The 23,437-nt window shown below is 45.0% G+C and overlaps 1 protein-coding gene across 2 annotated transcripts in view; it reads right to left on the bottom strand.

The window, feature by feature from the left end:
- CHD1L (chromodomain helicase DNA binding protein 1 like) overlaps nucleotides 1-23,437 on the bottom strand; it is a 251,044-nt gene that overhangs the window by 134,316 nt on the left and 93,291 nt on the right. For both annotated transcript variants that reach the window (XM_085623001.1, XM_085623002.1), the window contains exons 12-13: nucleotides 11,987-12,097; nucleotides 448-562 (exon numbers count right to left, since the gene is read on the bottom strand). In XM_085623001.1, coding sequence (XP_085479127.1) covers nucleotides 448-562; nucleotides 11,987-12,097 — 226 coding nt within the window. The remainder of the gene's footprint in view (nucleotides 1-447; nucleotides 563-11,986; nucleotides 12,098-23,437) is intronic.

The following is a 23,437-nucleotide window of genomic DNA, read 5'->3' as shown; positions in this document are numbered from 1 at the left end:
AAACATTTAACTCATTGAGTCAAGTGACTTTGATCAATAGGCTTTGGTCTGAATTTTGATGAGCGGAACAATGCTTTACATACAAAACCATAAGGTTATTTAATAGATATGATATAGCCACTTGACTTAATTAAAAAAAAAAAATGTAATGTGGCCTGTACAGATCACCTTCTAAACAGTTTTCATATAAGGTAATTTATTTTGCCCTTTTCATTAACCCCTTTTCAACAGGATTACTAACACTCTTTTACGACTGTTAAACAGTGTATTTCTGTTAATATATTAAAGTAAACAATTACATTTATTGCTATAACCAGCAAATTTGCATTCAAGTATGTGGTGTTTACCGTGGTCGCCGATTCATGTAATTCCAAAGACCACAATTATATTTTAGCAAACCTTAAAGGTAATTGAGTGAGCAAAAAATACCCATAGTCACATCCTTACTTGTTCTGACCAATCCTGTGAGCTCTCGCTGCAGCTTGCAGGTCATTCTGAGGGTTAAAATCGCTGTCTACAAAAATAACAGTATCAGCTGCAGTCAAGTTCATTCCAACTCCACCTAAAAAACAAATAAGAATGTTACTTTGGGAACCGTATCTGCCCTGGGGGACTGGAAAGGGTAAAGTACGGGTCAACTCGCCATGGAGGACATAACCATGACAGAAATTACAGTTAGACGAAAGCAAACTGATTTCTAAACCTTGATTTTCTTTTCTGCTGCAATTCATGCCACTGCCCTACTTGTTCTCTAATGCCAACCTAGTACATCATCACCGTCTCTTTCCTCCTCATTATTGTGCCATCAACCATGGTAAGATCCAGATGGACAAATGAAGACCTCCCACTAATAAAGTACAAGGGACACTATGCACAAAACCCTTTGTGGTTGTAAACCCTGAGATTCGAAAATCACAGGGTTTGCGACCGCAAAAAGGCTTTTAATATACAAAAGGACATTTACGAGTTGGAAAATTATTTTCAACTCATAAATTGGCCTTTTCCAATCCTTTCTGAATTGCAAAAAGTAGTGGGCTTGATGGGGCGCCTACTATGATTTGCGATTTGGAAAAGGATGTATCAATGACTTGGTACTGCAACTGAAGTTGTAAACCACTAATGAGTTACCGACCCCCAAACTGGGATAGTAACTGATTTGCAAAGGGAAAGGTATCCCACTGGGACATCTTCCCCTTTGCAAATCATGTCAGTGAACTTTGGGAGCGGCAGACAGTGGTTTGAAGCACCTCTTCCTGCTCGCCCCATGTCTTCGGGAAACATTTTTTTTAAATGTAGCACCTGTGCCTTTAACAAACACAGGCCGCTTTTGAAAAAAGTTTTTCGTTTCGGAGAGCAAATTCAAGGACAGAGGCCTGGTGTTCCTTGCGGAGATCCAACGTTGCATTGCGTGCTATTCATAGGGATTTGCAAATTGGAACCTACATAACTAATATTCATTAAGCAGGTTGCATATTGACCCCCTGCAAGTAAACAATTTGTGATGTGACTGATTAGTACAGGGTTCTCCAAAGTTGGTCCTGGAGGGCCGGATCCATGCCAGATTTTTAGCATATCCCCATTTAGATAAATGTAGTTATCTAAAAAATATGGCATGGACCCGGCCCTCCAGAACAGACTTTAGAAAACCCTGTATTAGTACATAGATTGCATCACAAATTGCATTTGCATGCAAAAGCCAGTCGATGTGTAAATTGCACATCCGTGGTTTGCAAATGGGATTGATACATCAGGCCCCTGGGTTCTTTTGATGTGTGAACGATCTAGTGGTCTGTGTAGCAGGTAAATCATGGGGTGCAAAGCCTATGAATGAAGAGGAAAAGGCACTCATTGTCAATGCTTTAGATCATTTTGTTACTCAGCAAACTCAGTGAACGTGAGCTGAAGATTGTCACAGAGGTACCGACTGCTCTATTAATACATCCAACAATGACTGAATAATTAATAATCAGAGTCTAATTAATGGACACAATGAGGTACTTTTGTATAGTAAAGATCAATTCATGTTCCAAAGAGTGAAAAACTGGTCTTAGGTTGCTAGGTTGTTATTTTATTAGGTTTATCACAACTCAGGTTCAAGGCTTACTCACAAGACCTGCTGTGAAAGAATTTAAAATAGTTTCCTTAATACCAAGAGAGTCGCTGGATGCAGCTGCAAAAACATCTTCAACTGACTCAACGGTTTACCAAGTAAGACTGCTAAATGTTGAATTGTAAAAAGGATTTGTTCACATATGAATCTTTGAAATGTCTAATACTGGGAAAATCTGTTTTATTTTTCATGGCCAAATCGATCTATGGTGCGACATACAAAATAAGTTACTTTCCTGTTACTGCAGTTCTACAGTTTTGGTATCTTTCAAAGATTTGGTTGCTTGAATCATTTCCTATCATCAGAATGGTAATCCATGTAGCTTCAAAAATATCAGTGAACCGTAGTATGCCAATAAACAAACAATAATATTTGTTTGGTATCACATTCATCTTACTGAAAATTGTCCAACCATCAAGCAATGAGAAGGCAACCTTTTCCTGGAGTGCCAAAACTCCCTGCATTTCTTTGTTCTCTGAATGTAGAACTTTAGGCACAAATATACAGACCTCTCTATTCATGCAGTAGGATGTGGACAAAAAGATGGAAGGAATGCATGTTTGTTGATATGGAAATATGCGGGGTCTTCAGAATAAACATATATCTAGTGCATAAGACAGCCTTGTCTTCACAGAAACTTATGATCGATTCCTCTGTGGCAAATAACTGCATTTCACTAACACTCCTTGATGACATAAATGCTAGTTAAAAGCATTATCTTCTATAATGGGAACAATGTCAGTTCTGTGAAATGGATCGAATGCATGTTTCATTAGCTCCAAAAGAACAGTGCTCAGTTTCCAAGCTAGTGGGGGTATTGGTGCACAGAAGGGAACTATCTAAACAGACCTCACATAAACTCTTTGATGAAGCATTGGTAAAAAGCAGGGAAGCATTCTAGTGTGCAGGAAGCATGGTGTAGAATAAAGGTGGACACTTACTGAGCTACAGTTTAGGGAAGAATTGGCCTTGTACACCTATATCTAGGCAGGAACTCACAGCTCAAACTACAATGTATCTACAACCTTTCACGATGCTCTCCTGCACTACACCAATGTAGTAAGTCACCAAGCTGTCAATCTGAGTGATGCTTTGGTTGTGATGTAACACTTAGCCCCACAGACTGGAGAGACATTTCGAGCGATTGTTAAAAGCAAGGTACTGCCTGTCAGGAACATCCATGAACCACGACTTCCTGGCCTTGTATGCCTCCTTCTTGATTTTGCTGAGCACACTGGAGATGAGGGGGAAGATACTGAATATGCTACTTACCAGTATGCATCTGTTCTTGGCATGTAGGGCTGCTGACATTCATATCTGTGCATAGATCGCCGCCTAGTGTTGGGTCCGGATGTTTGCACGTTGTTGTCCTGGAAGAGTCTTCGAAGTATCCTGGGATAGGTGACTCCTCCCCTGGACTACAGTGCGCATGGGCATCCTCTCCATCCTCAGATTGTTTTTCGCCATTGTGGCAGTGATGGTGTAGATACAGAAAGTGATGACCATGCTTGCAGTAATTCTGAGAGCTGCAGCTGCGACAGGCGCCGGGGAGGAGGGAGGGCGATATGAATGTCAGCAGCCCTACATGCCAAGAACAGATGCATACTGGTAAGTAGCATATTCAGTTCGAGGCATGTGGGCTGCTGAATTCATATCTGTGCATAGAATACATAGCAGTACCCTCTATTGGCGGCGGCTACCCGTGCCAGCTGCAGCGGTCTGAAAAAGTGTTTTGAGAACAAACAGCCTGTCCTACAGCTGCCTGCTGTTTTGACTGCACATCTACGCAATAGTGTTTTGTAAATGTGTGTGTAGTGGACCATGTGGCTGCTCTGCATATATCATGCAGGGGAATATTTCCTAGGAAGGCCATGGAAGCCCCTAACTTACGTGTTGAGTGGGCTCGTGGTGGAATAGTTAATGTGCGTTTTGCTTTTTGATAACAGATTTGAATACACTTAACTATCCATCTGGCTATCCCTGCTTTGGAGATGGCGTTACCTTTGTGGTGTGGGGCAAAGGCAACGAACAGTTGTTTTGTCTTCCTGAAGGGTTTAGTCCTATCTATGTAGTACATGAGGGCCCTCCGCACGTCTAGTGTATGTAGTGCCCTTTCTGCAACAGTTTGTGGGTTTTGGAAGAAAACTGGCAGTTCAATAGTCTGATTCATGTGGAACTGCGATATTACTTTGGGCATGAATTTGGGGTTGGTACGTAGTACGACCCTGTTGGTGTGAACCTGTATAAATGGCTCTTGAACGGTTAGTGCCTGGAGTTCACTAACTCTTCTTAGGGAAGTGATCGCTACTAGGAAAGCTACTTTCCAGGTGAGGAATTGAATCTCGCATGAGTGTAGAGGTTCGAAGGGTGGACCCATCAGGCGTGTGAGGACCAAGTTGAGGTTCCACATTGGAGCCGGTGGGTGGCTTGGTGGAATGACTCGTTTGAGTCCTTCCAAGAATGCTTTGATGGCAGGCACTCTGAATAGAGAGAGGTGCTGCCTGGTTTGCAGATAGGCTGAGATTGCGGTCAAATGGACACGTATAGAGGTATACGCCAGATTGCATCGATATAGGTGTAAGAGATAACAGATGATGTTTTGGATGGATGCGTCCAGCGGGTTGATGTCATTATTAACGCAATAAATGACGAACCTTTTCCATTTGGCTGCATAGCAAGCTCTGGTAGTGGGTCTCCTGGCCTCCTTGATGATGTCCATACAGTCAGGTGGCAGGTTGAGATAGCCAAACTCTAGGACTTCAGGAGCCAGATCGCCAGATTCAGCTGTTGCGGATCTGGGTGCTGAACCTCTCCATGGTTCTGCGTCAAATGCGCGGGTTTGATCCGCAGCCTTTGATGCGGCACCACGGAAAGTTCGAGGAAGGTGGTGTACCACGGCTGGCGTGCCCACGTGGGAGCAACTAGGACGAGTGTCAGGGAGTGTTGTCGGAGTTTGCGGGCCACTAGCGGTATCAATGGCGCTGGGGGAAAAGCGTACGCAAATCTGCCGGACCAGTTCATCCATATCGCATTGCCCTGCGACTGCGGATGTGGGAATCTGGCGGCGAAGCTTTGGCATTTTGCGTTTTCGCTTGTCGCGAATAGGTCTATCTCCGGATGACCCCACTGCTGGAAGTACGGTTGGAGTACTGATGGGTGTAACTCCCACTCGTGCATCTGGTGGCTGTGTCTGCTGAGCAGATCCACCATCTGGTTGTCCTTGCCAGGGAGGTGTTCCGCCATGAGGAACATGTTCCTTTGAATGGCCCACTTCCACATGCTCTGAGCCAGATGAGACAACTGTGGAGAGTGTGTTCCTCCCTGTTCCTGTATGTAGTACATTGCGGTCATGTTGTCCGTCCGGATCAACACGACCTTGTTGCATAGATGTACTTTGAATGCCTTCATGGCTAGGAAGATTGCCATTAATTCCAGAAGGTTGATGTGCAACTTCTTTTGTTGTGTTGTCCATAGTCCTTGCACTGTGTAGTGGAGTACATGAGCTCCCCATCCCTGGAGAGACGCGTCCGCTGTCAGTACTATCTGTGGGACAGGCTCTTGGAATGGTCGGCCCTTGCAAAGGTTTTGTGGATTCCACCAATGCAGAGAGTTGTATGCCCGACCGCTCACCAACACTAGGTCCTTTAACTGTCCTTGAGCCTGATTCCACTGACGTGCTAGGCACTCCTGAAGTGGGCGCATATGTAATCTCGCGTGCGGGACTATGAAGATGCAGGAGGCCATCATGCCTATCAACTGCATAAACACTCGCGCTGGAAGTGAGTGATTGGGTTTGAACTTGGAGATCAGCAGTTGTATGCTGTTGATCCTCACTAAATTTGGCTGAGCTGTGGCCGCCAGAGTGTCTATAGTCGCACCTAGGTACTGTTGTACGTGTGCGGGCTGGAGATGGGACTTTGTATAATTTAGTGAGAATCCCAGACTGTGAAGAAGGTGAATGGTGCGGGACATGTGGCTTGCACATTGCTGGGCTGACTTCGCTTGAACGAGCCAGTCGTCTAGGTAGGGGTAGACGTGTATATGCTGCCTCCGTAGATGTGCTGCCACCGTAGCTAGGCACTTCGTGAAAACCCTGGGCTCTGTTGTCACGCCGAAGGGAAGGACTTTGAACTGATAGTGCTGCCCCTGAACAGTGAACCTGAGGTATTTTTTGTGTGAGGGGTGGATGGGTATGTGAAAGTACGCATCCTTGAGGTCCAGTGTGGCTAGGAAGTCTCCCTGCTTGAGAAGCGGAAGGACTTGCTGTAGAGTGAGCATGTGAAAGTGCTCTGAAAGAATGTACTGGTTCAGGGGTCTCAGGTCTAATATAGGTCTGAGCGACCCGTCCTTTTTTGGAATTAAGAAGTAGAGGGAGTACACTCCCGCACCCTGCTCGTGGATGGGTACGACCTCTATAGCGCCTTTTAGAAGCATACTTTGCACTTCTTGCTGTAAGAGCGTTAAGTGCTCTGAGGACATAGGACGGCTTCTTGGTGGTATTGTGGGTGGAGTGGAGGTTAACTCCAGACAGTAACCGTATTTTACAATCTCTTTGACCCACCTGTCCGTGGTGATGGAATTCCACGTGGACAGGAACCTTTGTAGCCTTCCCCCGACAGGTGTTATGTGGTCGGGAGGAAGGGAGAGGGCGTCACTGCTTGTTCTTGGGGGAGGACCTGGTGTTGCCGTAGCCGCGTCCTCTGCCCTTTGTGCTGGAGCCACGATATCCACCTTGGGTGTTTTTATCATAGGTGGTCTGTGTATTGCCTTTGTTATATGTTTGTTGTGACCCCTGTCCTCTACCTGCTCCCTTGTTTCCGGGGCGACGAAAGGAGCCGCTCCGAAAGGACTGAGTTTGTAGGGCGCCCATGGACTTTGCAGTGTCCGTGTCCTTTTTTATCTTTTCGAGGGTGGTGTCAACCTCTGGCCCGAATAAATAGTCGGGGTTGACGGGCTGGTTCAGTATATTGTTTTGTACCTCAGGCTTGAATCCTGAGATCCGCAGCCAGGCATGTCGTCGCAGCATGACGCTTGTGTTTATGGCTCTGGCAGCCGTGTCTGCAGCATCTAGTGCGCATTTGATGGAAGCGTTCGTTAGTAGCTGTCCTTCTCTGATGAGCATTTCTGCGCCTTCCTTGAACTGGTCAGGGAGATGTTGGAATATTTGCTCCAGTGTGTCATAGTGCGCTATATCATAGCGAGCAAGGAGCGCTTGAGTGTTGGCTATGCGCCATATGTTGGCAGCTTGGGCGGCAACTCGCTTGCCAGAGGTTTCTAACACCTTGGACTCTTTGTCCGGGGGAGGAGCGTCACCTGTCGTTTGCGAGTGTGCCCTCTTTCGTGCATTCGCTACGACGATGGAGTCGAGTGGTAATTGTCCTCTGATGTAAGTAGGATCCCCAGGTGCTGATCTGTATTTTTTATCAATCCTGGGGTTTATCACTCGTGCCCTGGTGGGTTCTTTGAAAATGTCCTTGGCTGGTTTGAGGACCCTCTTCAACATTGGCAGAGTCTTTACATGTCTTTCTGAGGATGCAAAGGTGTCCATTAGAAAGTCATCTTCGATGGTATCAGAGTGAAGCTGTACCCCATGGTTATTTGCAGCACGTTCAATAAGAGCGTTGAACGCCGCAGTATCCTCCGTAGGAGATGTTTTTGCCCCATAGAGTTGTTGGTCCTGTGCATCGAGAGGTGCACTGGGGTCTGCAGGGTCGCCCCAAGTTTGATCAGGGTCCTGCTGGTCATCAGGGTCCGTGTCTACATGGTAGGGGACTTGGTCATCCATGTAGTCCTCCAATGCATCCGTATCGGAGCGTGTGGGGGAGAACCGGTGTGGATCCTGGTAGGATGAATGGAAGGGTTCATAAAGGAGAGGTTCCGATTCTGCAGGCAACTTCCTTTTTAGTGGGATCCTGAAAGGGTCCAACGGCGGCTCCGAAGTTATCCTTCGGTCGTGGAGAATCATCCTGCCAGTGTCGGCGTCGATGATACGTGCCGGAGACGTCTCAGCAGGTGTGACCGTAGGTTGGGTGACCCGTGTCCTGAGTTGGAACATTTTTGGGATTGTCGACGGAGGCAAGCCGAAGGTAATGTTGGCCGGCACCGAAGAGGCTGCTGGAGCTCCGATCGAACCGGAACCCAACGTGTCCTGGAGGACAGCTGTGGTTTTGCTGCCTTGCGTCGCACCAGGTCGTACTTGGGGCGCCTTCGAGGCTTTGGCACCGGCCAGGCTGGTAGAGGCGGCCGTGGATTTTTTCGGCGCCGGCGGTTCATCGAGTCGAGGTGCAGAGATCACCGTCGAAGTCTTCGATACCTGAGGCTTAGGTGTCGGCGAGGGAGCGATGCGAGACACAGCAGGCGGTACGGCCCTTGGTGTCGTTGGTGCCGGTAGCCGAGCAGGTTTGTCGGTGCCGATGGCTTTTTTCCGGTTGTCGACTCCAACGTCGCCCGCTTCAAGTTCGGCACCGAAGTCCCTCTTGGTGCGGTCGGTGCCGACGCGGTGCGCTGGCGTCGAAGGCCTCGATCCGACCAGCGCCACTTTCAGTTTCGGTTTCGGTGGAACCGGAGCAGCTTTCGGTTTTGTGGTAGGGAAACCAGCCTGTTTATGTAGTAATGGCTGCCGCTGAACGTCCGAGGCCGGGCCCGAGGGCGGGGCCGAAGAACTGCGGGATGGGTCTCGGGTAAGGCCCGAAGGCGATCCCTCGACCGGAGCCATAGGCTGTGGCACTGGTGTTTCAACGGTTTGAACAGGTAGGCCTTGTTCATCATTGGAGCTACTCTCTTCGGCCCCTAAGGCCTCCTCGTCGTCTCCTACCTCGGTGTCGTCTTCACCTCTGTGGAAGAGTGACTCGTCTACCTCGTCCGATCCGGGTTCGTGTTCGGAAACGGGACTGGAGGGCAAGACTTCTAATTCCTCGACGTCTTCGGCCTCGTCGAAGATGTCTGTTGGGGCCGGTGCCGCGTGCTGCGCCTCGAGTCTCGCCGCTCGTCGATTCCGCAGAGTCTTCTTGGAACGGAACCGGGCACAGGCCATGCATGTCGATTCGTCGTGGTCCGGCGAAAGGCATTTGTTGCACACCGGATGAACGTCTATGTGTGGGTACTTCGCATTGCATACCGGACACCTTTTGAATGGCGTCCTCGATTCCATCGTCGAAGTAGTCGATGGACAGGTAAATGCGAAAAAAGTCGGTGCTGAAAGTTAGTAAACTAACAGGATTGTATCGAAACCCGATCGATAAACAGTACCGACGCAAACTAAAGGCCTTTTGGCCTCGAAAAAATATTTTCCTAACTTGAGCTAAGATAGCACATCCGAACCCAATGGCGGAAAAAAACAATCTGAGGATGGAGAGGATGCCCATGCGCACTGTAGTCCAGGGGAGGAGTCACCTATCCCAGGATACTTCGAAGACTCTTCCAGGACAACAACGTGCAAACATCCGGACCCAACACTAGGCGGCGATCTATGCACAGATATGAATTCAGCAGCCCACATGCCTCGAACCATATGAAAATGCTGCACGGTAATGAGCTTCCTGGACTAGAACTCACAATATACAGCTGGATCTACTGAAGGTATCTGCCCAGCTCCTGTTCACTACTGGTAGCTGTTATAGTTTACTGATTTATTTTTCAACAGGAAGAAATGGAAATATAACCACTTTTTCTATTATCCTTTGGGGAGTATCTTGGCCCCTTTGAGTAACAGGGTCTAGATATCCTGTTGGAGGTGGACATATGTTGATGGGTCTCTTTGACTGGATGGACTAGTGGTGGTCCCTACATAAACTCAAGAGTGTTACTCAAGTAAATAAGCTCTAGGTACCAGCAGTCTTTCATTATCTCATGCAAGGAGTACAAGAAATTGACATTTTGTCAGGACAGCTATGCTCTCTTAGCATATAAGTTTCACATGAGATGCACCACTGCTGATAGATGGCTGTCGGGTTTATGAGCTGCCGATGATACAGCTCTCTGTAACAATGCTGTGATTGGTGAAACTGGGATTATTGATAAAAGCTTCCCCCTTCTGAATGGCCTTTTGTTCCATCTTCTAGCATCACAAAAGGTTCGTGGTCTGTGAAACTAACAGTCACGCATTCCATTTAGTATGCAGTACAGCCTGATCAACTAGCTTACCAAACAGAGATTCACTGTCAAACGGCATGTTTCTATTCTATTCTGCACCCGTGGTCCAAACTTGGTATCCGTGAGTCATTCTTGGCACCCCAGAACGTCTACTCTTGCTAACTGGTGGAAAACAATATCAGATACATCGAAAGCAGTCTTTACTACATCCATAGCTGCATCAATGATACCCAAGAAGATTGATTTCTGCTGCTAAGAATGAATCTTGTCTTTTATTTGTAGGTGGCAGGCTGATATAAAAGCAACGTTGGCCTATATTTGCCGAAAATGGCCACTGTGTTGGCAGATTTAATACAGGCTGCAGCCATGGCACTCGTTCGCTTCAAATTTGTCAGTCTTGCATTCTTCTTGGTCTGGTAAAGTAGGGCAAGACGAAGATAAATTTTCTGAGTGGTGCTGTGCTGCAGAGATATAATAGAGTTTGCTTTCAGACATTCTGCAAGACAGGCCAGTGCATTGCCTGTTGTTTATATGTTTTCTCTAGGTGGGAGAGAACTGTTGTGGCTGTGGCTGCAGCTTGTATAACCTGACTACCCTCCTCCCAGTGTCATCCCAGGAAGAGTATAGGCTTGACTGAACGTATTTGATTGTTCCTTAAATTGATGTAGGGGACAGTCCTCTTCTTCAATCATCACAGAGAGATCAAACCACTTGGATTCCTGCTTGTTTGAAGAACAGAAACAGACTATATAGTTGGGTGGCAAATTGGAAAGCAGATTGCTATAATAAACCCATGTGTTGGTGCTGTTGATGTAATTGGTGTCTGTAATGAAAGTAATAGAGGTTAACGTTGGGGTAAGTTCTGGAACCTTGCATAAAAGTCCAGCATCATCCCTTGAAGCGAGGAGATTCAATTCACCGGAACTGGAATCACTGGCTGTTTTTGATAACGTGGGCATCCATCATATTATTAATATTTCTTATTCTTGTGTCACATGTGATATCCCTTCTTTAAATCCTACTCTTACCTATGTTGGATAGAAGGGAAGAGCTCTGATGGGACTTGCTATCACGACGTGTGGCAGAAACCTGAGCTATGATGGGCAGTACAGAGTAAGCAGTAATCTGCACATTTACTACATTAGTTTGAGATTGAGCATTTTTGTCTAAGTTGAATGTACCACTGAAAACACTATTATATAGACATATATGGACGTGTGAATGTTAATAATGTTTGCTGCTACATTTAAAATTACTGGGACTCCCAGCCACATAAAAGGTGTGAATCTACAAAAGGTCTAATGCTAGAGAATTTGCATTTAGCTGCATTCAAAGGCGTTGCAATTTTTTCAGCATGTAAGGACAAACATTTCAGCAGTACCAACTTTAAATTATCAATTAAATCAGGGTTGTTGAGAGCCTAAACGGAATCCTACAGAAGGCGACTGCACTCACTAGAAAGAATAAGATACGGCTTAAAGTCACTGTGGAGAACATATCAGGAGTGTTTTCTATATTCTGGTTTTTCTTTTTCAGGAAAAGTTGACTATCTGTTCCTTAATTCTTTCTGAAGCAACATAAATTAGTATAGGTGAAATTCAATGATTTACCCACATTTAATCGCTATATTCAGTCCAATATCCATTAAAGAAAGGCAACTAAGACTATTTCAGATAAGTGACAACTGCCTCTGAACTTCTGCTCATTTATAACATGTAATCTAGGGAAGTGCATGGAAGTAAAAAATATTTGGTATTAAATGCAGTCGTTGAAGTACTCGATTACCTGCCTTGGTGCTGAGAAGAAAAACAAACACTGGCTTTCGGCTGAAGTTATTAATGGCGAGATGCCTTTCTTCTCCTCTCACAGATCCATCCAGCCTCTCATAGCTGTAACCTTTTGCAAATACAAAACAAAAAAATACTATAATACTGGTGTTCTATTTTAAGCATTCAAGTCAACATTAAATGCTTCACTGATAAGCAATCATAAGACAAAGATTTCAAAATATCAACTCAAATTCTGTAAAAAGGTATAATAACTTTGAAAACAAAGTACAAAAAGAAACTCAGATATGTCGGTCTACCTGAAAAAAAATGCACGGACAAGATAAATGGAAATCTTGGTGTAAAACTATTAACAAATGCACTTAGTCTTGCTCACTTTTAAGACAGCATTACAAGGATGCATATGGGGTGGTTCAGCAACAACAGGCTACTTACCTATAACAAAATGGCAATCCTCCAAGGATTAATCTTTCTCACACGTGGCAAAATCTCCCATAATACTTTTTCCAACACTTTTGTTTTTACATTTATATTTGTCAATAATTTAGTGCCAACAACCAGCATTTATACATACAAATCACTTTGCTATGTATCTTGAAACACACTTCACTTTTGTGATGGACCCTTTGCAATAGACCCCTCTCACTGCTTTGAAGGAAAAGTTCTCAAATTCGGGACAGTAGCCAAATCCCTCAGATCTTTAGGTCAAGCCTCAGCCTGCTGTATCTCCTCTGTGAGCTTTTGCCAGGCCCACCGATTGCCATTGGCTGCTAACTGTGGCATTTAGAAATGCTGGCTTGTTATTGGTGCATTTGTGAAAATGTCCCTCCTTTGTGTGCTTAATTCCCTCCCTGGTCATTTCATTAGGATAACATTTTAGTTGCAACCAATCAATGAGAGAGGGGACTAGGAGCGAATGAAAAAGGTCCTGTACCAGTGCTCCTGAAAGTCATATAATTATTCCATGGAAGGTTTACAGTTCCTATATAAAGAAAAGGATAGCAATAGCCCATGTATCGGCTATAGAGAGTCAGGTGTGTCTCCAAGGTCAAAGTGAGTGTGTAGAGTGGGGAGAGGGTACTCCTTTTTGTGATACTGAGTGCCCTCACACACCCTTGCGGATGTTTAGCATCATCATTGGGCACAATTGCTCCTCGTGGGGGTGGCGCTGCAGTCCCTCACGGGCCCTTGGTTAGGGGCTCTCTGTTGGAGTTCTTTTAGGAGTTGCCGCATTTGTGAGTGTGGGTGTGTGGGTCAGGGTGTGTTAGTGAGTGCAGGTATTAAAATTGAGACAGGGTCCAAAAATAGTTTAATTGGGAGGTCCCTGGTTCAAATAAAAAAATTGACGGGGATGGAGATGCACGGTAGTGCTTATTATGAGAGGGGAAACTAAACAAAATAATGTCCCACTTCTCTCAACCCGTATGGTGTAATAACAAAAAGTGCTATAAGAAAAGTTAGGTCAACATGTTTCGCGCTTTTAGGTGGTCCCTATTGGATCCAGGAGCGCTTCGTCAGGACCAAAAGAAGAAAGTTACAAGGGTGGGTTCGGGAAGAGACAACCCGTAATCCCATCCGTTACCTAGGTCTGGTACGCTTGACAAATCGTGTTCAGAATCCGTTATTATACGAAATTCATGTTCTCAGCCTAAGAGGAGACATAACAGGGAGAAAAGAGGGGGGGGGGGGAGGGAAAGGGAAGGGGGGGGGTGGGGGGGGGTTGGGAGGGAACGGGGGAAAAAAAGACAGAAGTAGTTTTATATCAAGTTTATTGATATTACTCAGACACGAGTGCACAGGAAGTGCTGTAGTGCCCAGTGCATGAGAACCCACCGAATATTATACAGTGGTCATGCTGCTGAGGTGGCCGGGAAACCACCCAATAGGAATGGGCAAGTAGCCCAGGGGTGAGAGTGCTATAAAGGGAAGAATTGCGACACACAAGGTGATGAAATTACATTGAAATATGCCCCTGAAATAGTGCTAAGTAAGTGCCGGTGTGCATCAATCTCGTCAAGAGGATAAGTGCGATGCTGCGGCGCCTGGGCATCACCTGGTAACAAGGGGTGGGTCTGGTTCTAATAACCCAGTTAAAGCTCAGGTCTTACGAAGTGGTGCAGAAGCCGTACGTATGCAAGGCTGTGGAGGATATACCAGTGAGAGCCTGGTGCGGAGTGACCTAGCTGTTGAGTGCACGGATAGAATGGTAACACTATGAAATACACCCCTCAGTTGGTGCTGTGTAAGTGCCGGTATGCAACCATCTAGTTAAGAAGATAGGTGCGTAGCTACGGCGCCTGAGCATCACCAGGTTATAAGGAGTGGGTCCGGTGACAACGAACAAGTAAGAGCTCAGGTCTTACGGAGTGAGGTAGAAGCCGTCCGTATACAATTGCTGTGGAGGAACTGTAAGTGGGGTACGGGTGCCGAGCGACCTGGCTGCTATGTGCACGGATAGTGGATCAGGCAGTAAGGTCGAAAATACAATCATATGTAAAAATAACATAAAGCGCGGGCGCAAGCCTACCCCCTCCTATTCAGTGGAGTTGCCTCCATTCAGGTACCTGCTCTGCTTACTTACCGAGTTTACCTTTTTGCATTTTGCAGCCTTACCACGCGGCTCACGCTGACGGAGCCCACCACTGAATAGGAGGGGGTAGGCTTGCGCCCGCGCTTTATGTTATTTTTACATATGATTGTATTTTCGACCTTACTGCCTGATCCACTATCCGTGCACATAGCAGCCAGGTCGCTCGGCACCCGTACCCCACTTACAGTTCCTCCACAGCAATTGTATACGGACGGCTTCTACCTCACTCCGTAAGACCTGAGCTCTTACTTGTTCGTTGTCACCGGACCCACTCCTTATAACCTGGTGATGCTCAGGCGCCGTAGCTACGCACCTATCTTCTTAACTAGATGGTTGCATACCGGCACTTACACAGCACCAACTGAGGGGTGTATTTCATAGTGTTACCATTCTATCCGTGCACTCAACAGCTAGGTCACTCCGCACCAGGCTCTCACTGGTATATCCTCCACAGCCTTGCATACGTACGGCCTCTGCACCACTTCGTAAGACCTGAGCTTTAACCGGGTTATTAGAACCAGACCCACCCCTTGTTACCAGGTGATGCCCAGGCGCCGCAGCATCGCACTTATCCTCTTGACGAGATTGATGCACACCGGCACTTACTTAGCACTATTTCAGGGGCATATTTCAATGTAATTTCATCACCTTGCGTGTCGCAATTCTTCCCTTTATAGCACTCTCACCCCTGGGCTACTTGCCCATTCCTATTGGGTGGTTTCCCGGCCACCTCAGCAGCATGACCACTGTATAATATTCGGTGGGTTCTCATGCACTGGGCACTACAGCACTTCCTGTGCACTCGTGTCTGAGTAATATCAATAAACTTGATATAAAACTACTTCTGTCTTTTTTTCCCCCCGTTCCCTCCCAACCCCCCCGCCCCCCCTTCCCTTTCCCTCCCCCCCACCCCTCTTTTCTCCCTGTTATGTCTCCTCTTAGGCTGAGAACATGAATTTCGTATAATAACGGATTCTGAACACGATTTGTCAAGCGTACCAGACCTAGGTAACGGATGGGATTACGGGTTGTCTCTTCCCGAACCCACCCTTGTAACTTTCTTCTTTTGGTCCTGACGAAGCGCTCCTGGATCCAATAGGGACCACCTAAAAGCACGAAACATGTTGACCTAACTTTTCTTATAGCACTTTTTGTTATTACACCATACGGGTTGAGAGAAGTGGGACATTATTTTGTTTAGTTTCCCCTCTTATAATAAGCACTACCGTGCATCTCCATCCCCGTCAATTTTTTAATTTGAACCAGGGACCTCCCAATTAAACTATTTTTGGACCCTGTCTCAATTTTAATACCTGCACTCACTAACACACCCTGACCCACACTCACAAATGCGGCAACTCCTAAAAGAACTCCAACAGAGAGCCCCTAACCAAGGGCCCGTGAGGGACTGCAGCGCCACCCCCACGAAGAGCAATTGTGCCCAATGATGATGCTAAACATCCGCAAGGGTGTGTGAGGGCACTCAGTATCACAAAAAGGAGTACCCTCTCCCCACTCTACACACTCACTTTGACCTTGGAGACACACCTGACTCTCTATAGCCGATACACGGGCTATTGCTATCCTTTTCTTTATATAGGAACTGTAAACCTTCCATGGAATAATAACATTTTAGTTGGCCATCACACTGTACACCGTGTGATGGCCTCTTCTTCCTCCTCCCGTATGGGCACTGCAGCCTTAAACACAGCTTGGTTCCCTCCCACCTTGCTGCTCAAAGCTGCAAGGGTCTCCATAAGTTCTCCTGGGTGCACAGCTTGTTTGTAATTGTTGTGACACAGCTCTCCCACCGACATGTTTTTAATCAATTGTAACATACATAAACTCTCAGCACGGCACAGGTTTCATGAGCGCCGCACTTTATCTTTTACTTGTTGTAGTAAGCACTCGTGTTTCCGAGCTCTGACATCCCTGTAAATCTGTAAATTCCTTTGCTGGTACCAGCCTTTTAATTTTGGTGTTTGCCTTCCTACTGGCATTTGTATTCATATCTGTTCAGTAGATCCGCAGGAGATGGGGGGACCCAAAAGGTGCAGTGATTAGCGATGCAGAATATCAGCCGGAGCCCCAGAAGAGCAGGTTGGCACTCTTACCTAGTACAAGAAGCATTTCATATGGGAGGAGGCATTCAGAGGGTTGGAATAAAATGCTTGATAATGCGCCTCTATGTTGGGCTTCTCGAAAGCCGTCCTTTTAAATGCTTTCAACGAAAGGCTGGCTGTGAGGGGTGCTTTCCCACTTAGGACAGAGCTTCGGTGAGTCTAGCTTTGTCTGTCTGGTTATCCGTCTGCATTTCTGCCCACTGTAGGCGTTGGTCTCTAGTCTGACCTCTTAGGGAGAGTTTTCGGAGTGAGCATGCTTCATCATTCAGCGTAGCGAGTGGCCCAGGCGCCCAAACTGAGAATCTGACAACTCGCAGCTGAAGTGAGAGTAGTTATGGTACACACTGAACACGCAGTTCTTATCCAAAGTGTTGTGTTTTAATGACTTTACAGCCTTTGTCAGTTTTTTTCAAGATGTACGATTTTAACTCATGTGAATGTGTAATTGATTTATATTTCCAACTACAACAGTCTGGGGCCATTAATGCTGGCGATGGCCATATTATGGGCCATCGCCAACAATAATTTAAAACTCAGTACACATGATGGTGGAAACCTTAAGTTGTATTGTATTTTTATTTCTATCATGCTTTACATCCCCCTTGCGAGCCAAAGCCTTATAGATGTTTTGAGTCAGCTGGGATTTGATCAAATGGTGAACAAAGTAACTAGTTCATGTTACGTCTAACACACACATGCATCTTTGAATCCATTATGTGTCTGATGTCTGGAAGTTGGAATGCTGAATTGGATCCTTGTAAATGCTATTGCTAGCAGGTGTGCTATGTTATCACCATTTATATAGCACTTTGCATCGGTATTATGGCGTTGTATCGCTTTCTTAATCTGGGCTCGCTTTCATACAGAGTCTTAAAACGCCATCAGTCGGTTGTATATGTTTGAGATTTGGGTCTATTAATGTGAAAGTAAAATGCCTTTCATGTAGAGCCTCACGGGAATTCATGAGTGTGGTGAAGCAATTTGCCCTTTAGCTGCTTACCCCGAATGTAACTGTGAAATTTCATATGCCGAATAATATGTCCAAGCGTACCATGGCTGGACTTAATTTAGGGCACTGCATTTATGTATTTTAGTTCATGTACAGCGCGATATTGACCCTATTCAAGGGTGCCAGTGCATTTCACATAGCTGCGAAAACAGACTATTACACAGCAGAAGAATTATTCCGCCAAGTGATGAATGGCAGTTTTAATTACAGCTACACCGGCGCCTCTTGCTTTTTATTTTCATGTATTTTGGGTTGATTCGGTTTCTGTCCTCATATATTTATGAGATCACTGTGTTAAATGGAACGTGCTGAGATTAGCAAGTAGAAGTGAGCAGGAACTGTATCCTATCACTTTTACTGTTTAATAGATGAATTGCATTTTGTGCTCATTTTTATATTTTCAGTACCTTCCTTTTTTGATGTTTTAGCACACCTCTTATGTATTACACAATGCAGGCTGTGCATTGCTCGCATACTGGATGACAGCTGAAGCTGTGCCTCGCTGATGGGTCTACAGAGCTCGGCTGTGCTATGGTGGGCTCTGTTGAGACACCCCAGTGTTCATCAAATGCCCCCTTTCCTACACAACCTTCAGACCGCGCAGATTACCGGGTGAGCACCGTGTGCTAGTGTCCACATTAGGCCACAGAAGTCATTGTAAGTCTGCTACCAACTGTGATTGTCCCTTGTTTTCTTAACACGAATGAGAGAGATTGGTGTGGGCAGAAAGGGATTGCACCATCCCACGATGACAAGACTGCCTTTATAAATTACAATCTGGAGGTTTGATTATACATTTAGGAATTAACAGCTACATGGTAATATAGCATGGCAGATAACATCTAACTACCAAGAAAGTCTAAAATCTGTTCTGTTTTATACAGCAGTCTTTATTTGTGGTAAACGTGTTACTCTAAATAAAATGTATCGACGCCTTTTTACAACACCCCCGTCCGTATACAAATGCAGGACAAAGAAAATATAAATGTTATGCATTTGATATAAATGCACACAATAAAGCACTCTATAAACTCCAGAAACGATATGCGACCGACAAAGTAAACCCTACGACGTCAGGGGTTTACATTGTCATAAAAATAATTACGTACAGGAAAAAGGGGAGGAAACATACAAATTAACGAAGAGAGGTTGGGGCACAGGTGTGTAAAACTGAGAGCAGGAATGCTTAGTGAACCAGATGAAGGGTCAGGATTAAAGAGAGTACATAAGCGTTCCAAGTGACTACTGCTACAGTCTCGATCATTTTAACTTAACTAGTGTCCCTCTGCTGCAAGCACTATAATTGAGCTACTATTTCTACTTTCTTTGTAAACTATGTGTTACTATGACACGATTTTTTTTTGTTTCTCTCTGCTTGTGGATTTTAATGATGTGTTCTTTTTTTATTTACTTTGTGCCGGCTTGAAAAAAGAAACGTTTGCGGCCGCGTTGAACTTCATGGTAATTTGCAAAAACTTTTAAAACTGCACTTTAGTGCATGTTTCAAAGTTTCATGTTGCACACACACATGCCCTTAGGGCATGTGTGTGCGCAACATATGTGCACAGATCAATTTCAGGGGTGCAACAGGGTGTCCCTTTGACACCCTTGCACCATGAAATTGCATGTGCAATTTGCGAGGACCAATTGGTACTCGCAAATTGCACATGCAAATTCCCATTCATTCCTATGGGCCTATAGGTCCATAGGATTGAATAGGAAGCCATTCCTTATTTGCGACTCGCAATTTGCGAGGCGCAAATAAGAATGTGTAGGAATCGCTATTTTTATAGCAATTCCTACATGCATAGGCTTTTGCGAGTCCTTAATTGCGATTCCTTAATAATCACAATTAAGGACTCGCAAAATCCTACCTTGATGCATGTGCCTGATTGTCATTTATAACCGCAATGCCTCCAACTTCCACAAATTCGAGACCAATTTGCATTGTAAATGCTTGTTTATACATACATCTACTTAGAAGGGGAGACTGTATATATTGCCTATTTAGAGGGCGGCTTTATTTTTGATGGAGAACCAGAAGAAAGAAACTCTTTGGCCTCCCTACAGGCTACTCTATTAAAAGTTGCTATTGTATGCTCTTGAATTCACAGGATTTTCATCAACTCAGGCAGAGGGGCACAAAGGGAACCTTATGATCTCAAAAAGGTTACACAGCAATTCTATACACACCAAAGTATCAGCCTAGCCATATGAATCAAGACAGTAATTAAGTATGAAACGATGTACATGTCACTGTCCTGCAGTGGAATGTTTTCTAACAATGGTTTAATAGCCACATTAGGTTTTTGCTACAGACCTGCCTTGTATCAGACATTCATATTCCAGTAAAAAACTGATCATGGGTCTTGTAATTCTTGGTGCTTTCTACATAGACACATATAGCTGACGGTGGGTTCCAGTGGATACAGCAGCTTGTGTAAAAGACTGCAGGAATAATGGTTTGGTTTATATAGAATTCCTGTTTACCTCTGGGTAAGATCCCAGCTATGCTCTCAATATTACTTTTCAGCATGAAAATGATGTGAGGCACCTGAATGGACAGAGCCTGGACCTCTCTGTCTATGAGGGAGCATAATTAGCACTAAAGAGGTAATCTTCCACAATATGTACCTCATGCTTTTCCTTGCTTGCAGTTTCGTCAAAGGGATAATTCTAACCCTACGAAGCACATATCACAATTGATTGTATATAAAAATGTCTGGTAGCAGAGCCACCGCAACATGTTCTTCTTCAAACATCCCCTTGGGCACAAACTCACGCTGTCCTCTTGTTGCTGATCGCAGACTTCGCATCAACGCCTTGACAGACTGGCTAACTTAGATGAGGGGACTCCCTTGAGGATCAAATGAAAACGCCTGTATAGTCAGGAGAATACACACATGTACATGGCAGCTATTTTAAAGGGGGGAATCCCTTCATGTAAGACATCTCCGAGTCTAACTGATGCAATGGCAGCCATCTTACATGAGGATTCCTCCCACAGTACTATGAGAGTCGGCTGATAGAGAAAGACATTGAACGGTAAAGAAAAGCACCGCATAACGCTGGTGGCACACAGGGATGACTGGAGGTGTGTTTATGCATGGGTAATGTGTATTCTTCATAACAAAACGTTTTTGCTGTGTTAAACCTAAAAATACTGACCACACAGATCTGCATGGAGATAATCTAACCCCACTCTGGGGGTCTGTTTTTTTTGGGCCCCAGCCACGCCCTGTGGTCACCGGCAGTCTCACACGGTATGTGGTCAGCCAAACACTTTCTAGAAATGTTGATACTACACTAATAGAATGTTGTATGCCTCCCAGAGTATCCTCATTTTCTTGATCACCTGGTGCCTGCCCTATCCCACCTTTGTGCAAACCTAGTCACAAAGCCTGCAACAATGCTTTCCACTTCTTTATATGACTTTTATACATAGCACCCCAAATTAAGTGGCACAGGCTTTCCGCCAATGGAGTTTCAGTTACATTATGTGGTTCATTATCCATACACATGATAATTGTGAATATGCTGAATTTAAAGGCTTACAGCAATTAGACCACTTGCAGGGTGAAATATTGGAGAACCTTTGAAACCATGATTTATAGATGGGAAGTGGGGAAACAGGTTTTAAACTCACCTGATGCAGCGTGCACTTGTCAAAAGACTTAAAGATTGGCGCCATGACATACCAATAAGAAAGGCATTGGCATGGCCATCTGCACTGATGGAAAAGTCAGCAGTGTTACAGCTGGGCTTGCATCCTACTCCTGCATGCAAAGTCTGGTCCTGGCAGACAGAAAGTGAGCTGTGGGAGAGAGTGAGGCCCCAGTGGTAAAAACGAGGCGGCCGTGGCCTTCCTTTGAAAAACAAAGCAGCCATCGGGCTGATGAGGAGTGGAAGGCGTACCCTGAGTGTGGACAAGGAAGCAGTTTAGAGCTCTCCTTCCGCACCAACAGCGCACAGTGGAGGCTAGGCATGGCGAGCCTGAGCGGTTGTTGTCGGGCCAGAAGAGGACGGGTGTATGAAGGGTGGTTGGACTAAAGTCTCCAGCAACATAGTAACTGCAGGGGGATGTTGAACCAGGCACATAAGGATGGTTGGCTCCAGCAGGTGAATAGGATGTGGACTCACACACCGCTTTCCCAACCCACAGTAGCGAGATGGATCGAATTCGTCCAATGTTTTAAAAAAAAAAAAACATTGATTGCTAAGTTTCTTTGTGATGCATTTAACACATGATAGCCTACAAAAAGGGATGGGTGATGTTTATTTTTTTGTTGAAGTTGAATTTTGCTTGGGGTGGATACTGAGACAGTTTACTATTTGGAGCAGGGATTCTCTGAGAAAGAGAGTATAATATCTGAGAATGATATGAAGGAGGAAGGGAAATAAAAGAATGCCTTAAAGGGCCACAAAAGAGAAATTTGAATGTAATAAATGAGCTGGGATAGCAACCGAACCATTACCGTCTTGAACCTCAACACTGAGGGTTTAAATTCTCAGAGAAAATACACAGTACTTCTCAGCTAGTTGCACATGATGACTGCTGTTATTACACTCTTACACAAACCCATCCCATGGCAGCTGATGTTAAAATGCTTAAATCATGCAACTATCCATTATAAAATCACTCAACCGCACAAACTAAGACCAAATGTGTAGCAATACTTATCGTGTTGGTGTTCCTTTCAATTAGAAACAGTTCACAGAGACAAGGAAGGGAGAATGGTTGAATTACCACGAGGTTTGTTTGTTTGGTCCAATGAGATAATGTTAGTTTATGGACCAAATAAAAATAGGGAAGTCTTCTATTCTTGGTTGTTCCCCACCAGATTCCATTTTGCAACTGAGGCTCTAACAGTTAGAGGAGATCTAAATGTTGCACTTTACCCTGGCCTGGATAGATATGGCTCACCATGACAGCAAACTGAGGTCCCACATTATTGAGAACTGGGATCTGAGGCCAGAATCTTACAGACATTTGGCACTTATAATACCCTGGGGAAAGGGATTACACATTCTACTCTAATTTTCATATACCACATTCTAAAATAGACTACTTCGTTCTCTCATCTTAATGACCACAGTTAGTGAGAGCAACAAAAATAGGCACTCAAGCATTGTCTGATCACGTATTGGTGTCAATGACAAGAGAGAGAACACCTCTCACACCATGTCTCTCCCAAATGCGGGAAATGAACAAAATAGCATTTAAGGACCCACCCTTAGAGCACGTATAAGAGAAGCAGTAGAGAGCTACCTGAAAGAAAAGAAAACCGAGGGAATATCCTGGTCCATATTATGGGATGCACCCAAGGCAGTGGTTATGGGAGAACTTATAAATCACACCACAAAGGTTTGTTAGACTGGCTAAAGACAAAACAATTGAACCTATAGGCAGAAATAGCACACAAGAACTAGAATATAAAAGAAAACTAGACGATAAAATTAATGGTTTAAGAAGAGTCTTTAGAGATCTGTGTCAGAGGGGAACTGGAAACCTTACTTACTAAAGAAGCAGTACACAACTTAATGGACACTGGACCAACATACTATGAGAAGGGAAACGTAGCAAGCAGGTTGTTTACCTACAAAATCTGACCACAAAGGTCCTGAACGTTTATACACTGGTTAGAGCTGGTGATAGGGCACTTCAAACTACAGAGTATTATAGATACTAGTGTACAATTGTATACCACCCATCACAGGGACAAACCG

Source organism: Triturus cristatus, chromosome 8, assembly GCF_964204655.1.
Source record: "Triturus cristatus chromosome 8, aTriCri1.1, whole genome shotgun sequence".
Taxonomy (NCBI): Eukaryota; Metazoa; Chordata; class Amphibia; order Caudata; family Salamandridae; genus Triturus; species Triturus cristatus.
Note: the sequence above shows the minus strand (reverse complement) of the source record. Positions and strands in the feature narration are given on the sequence as shown.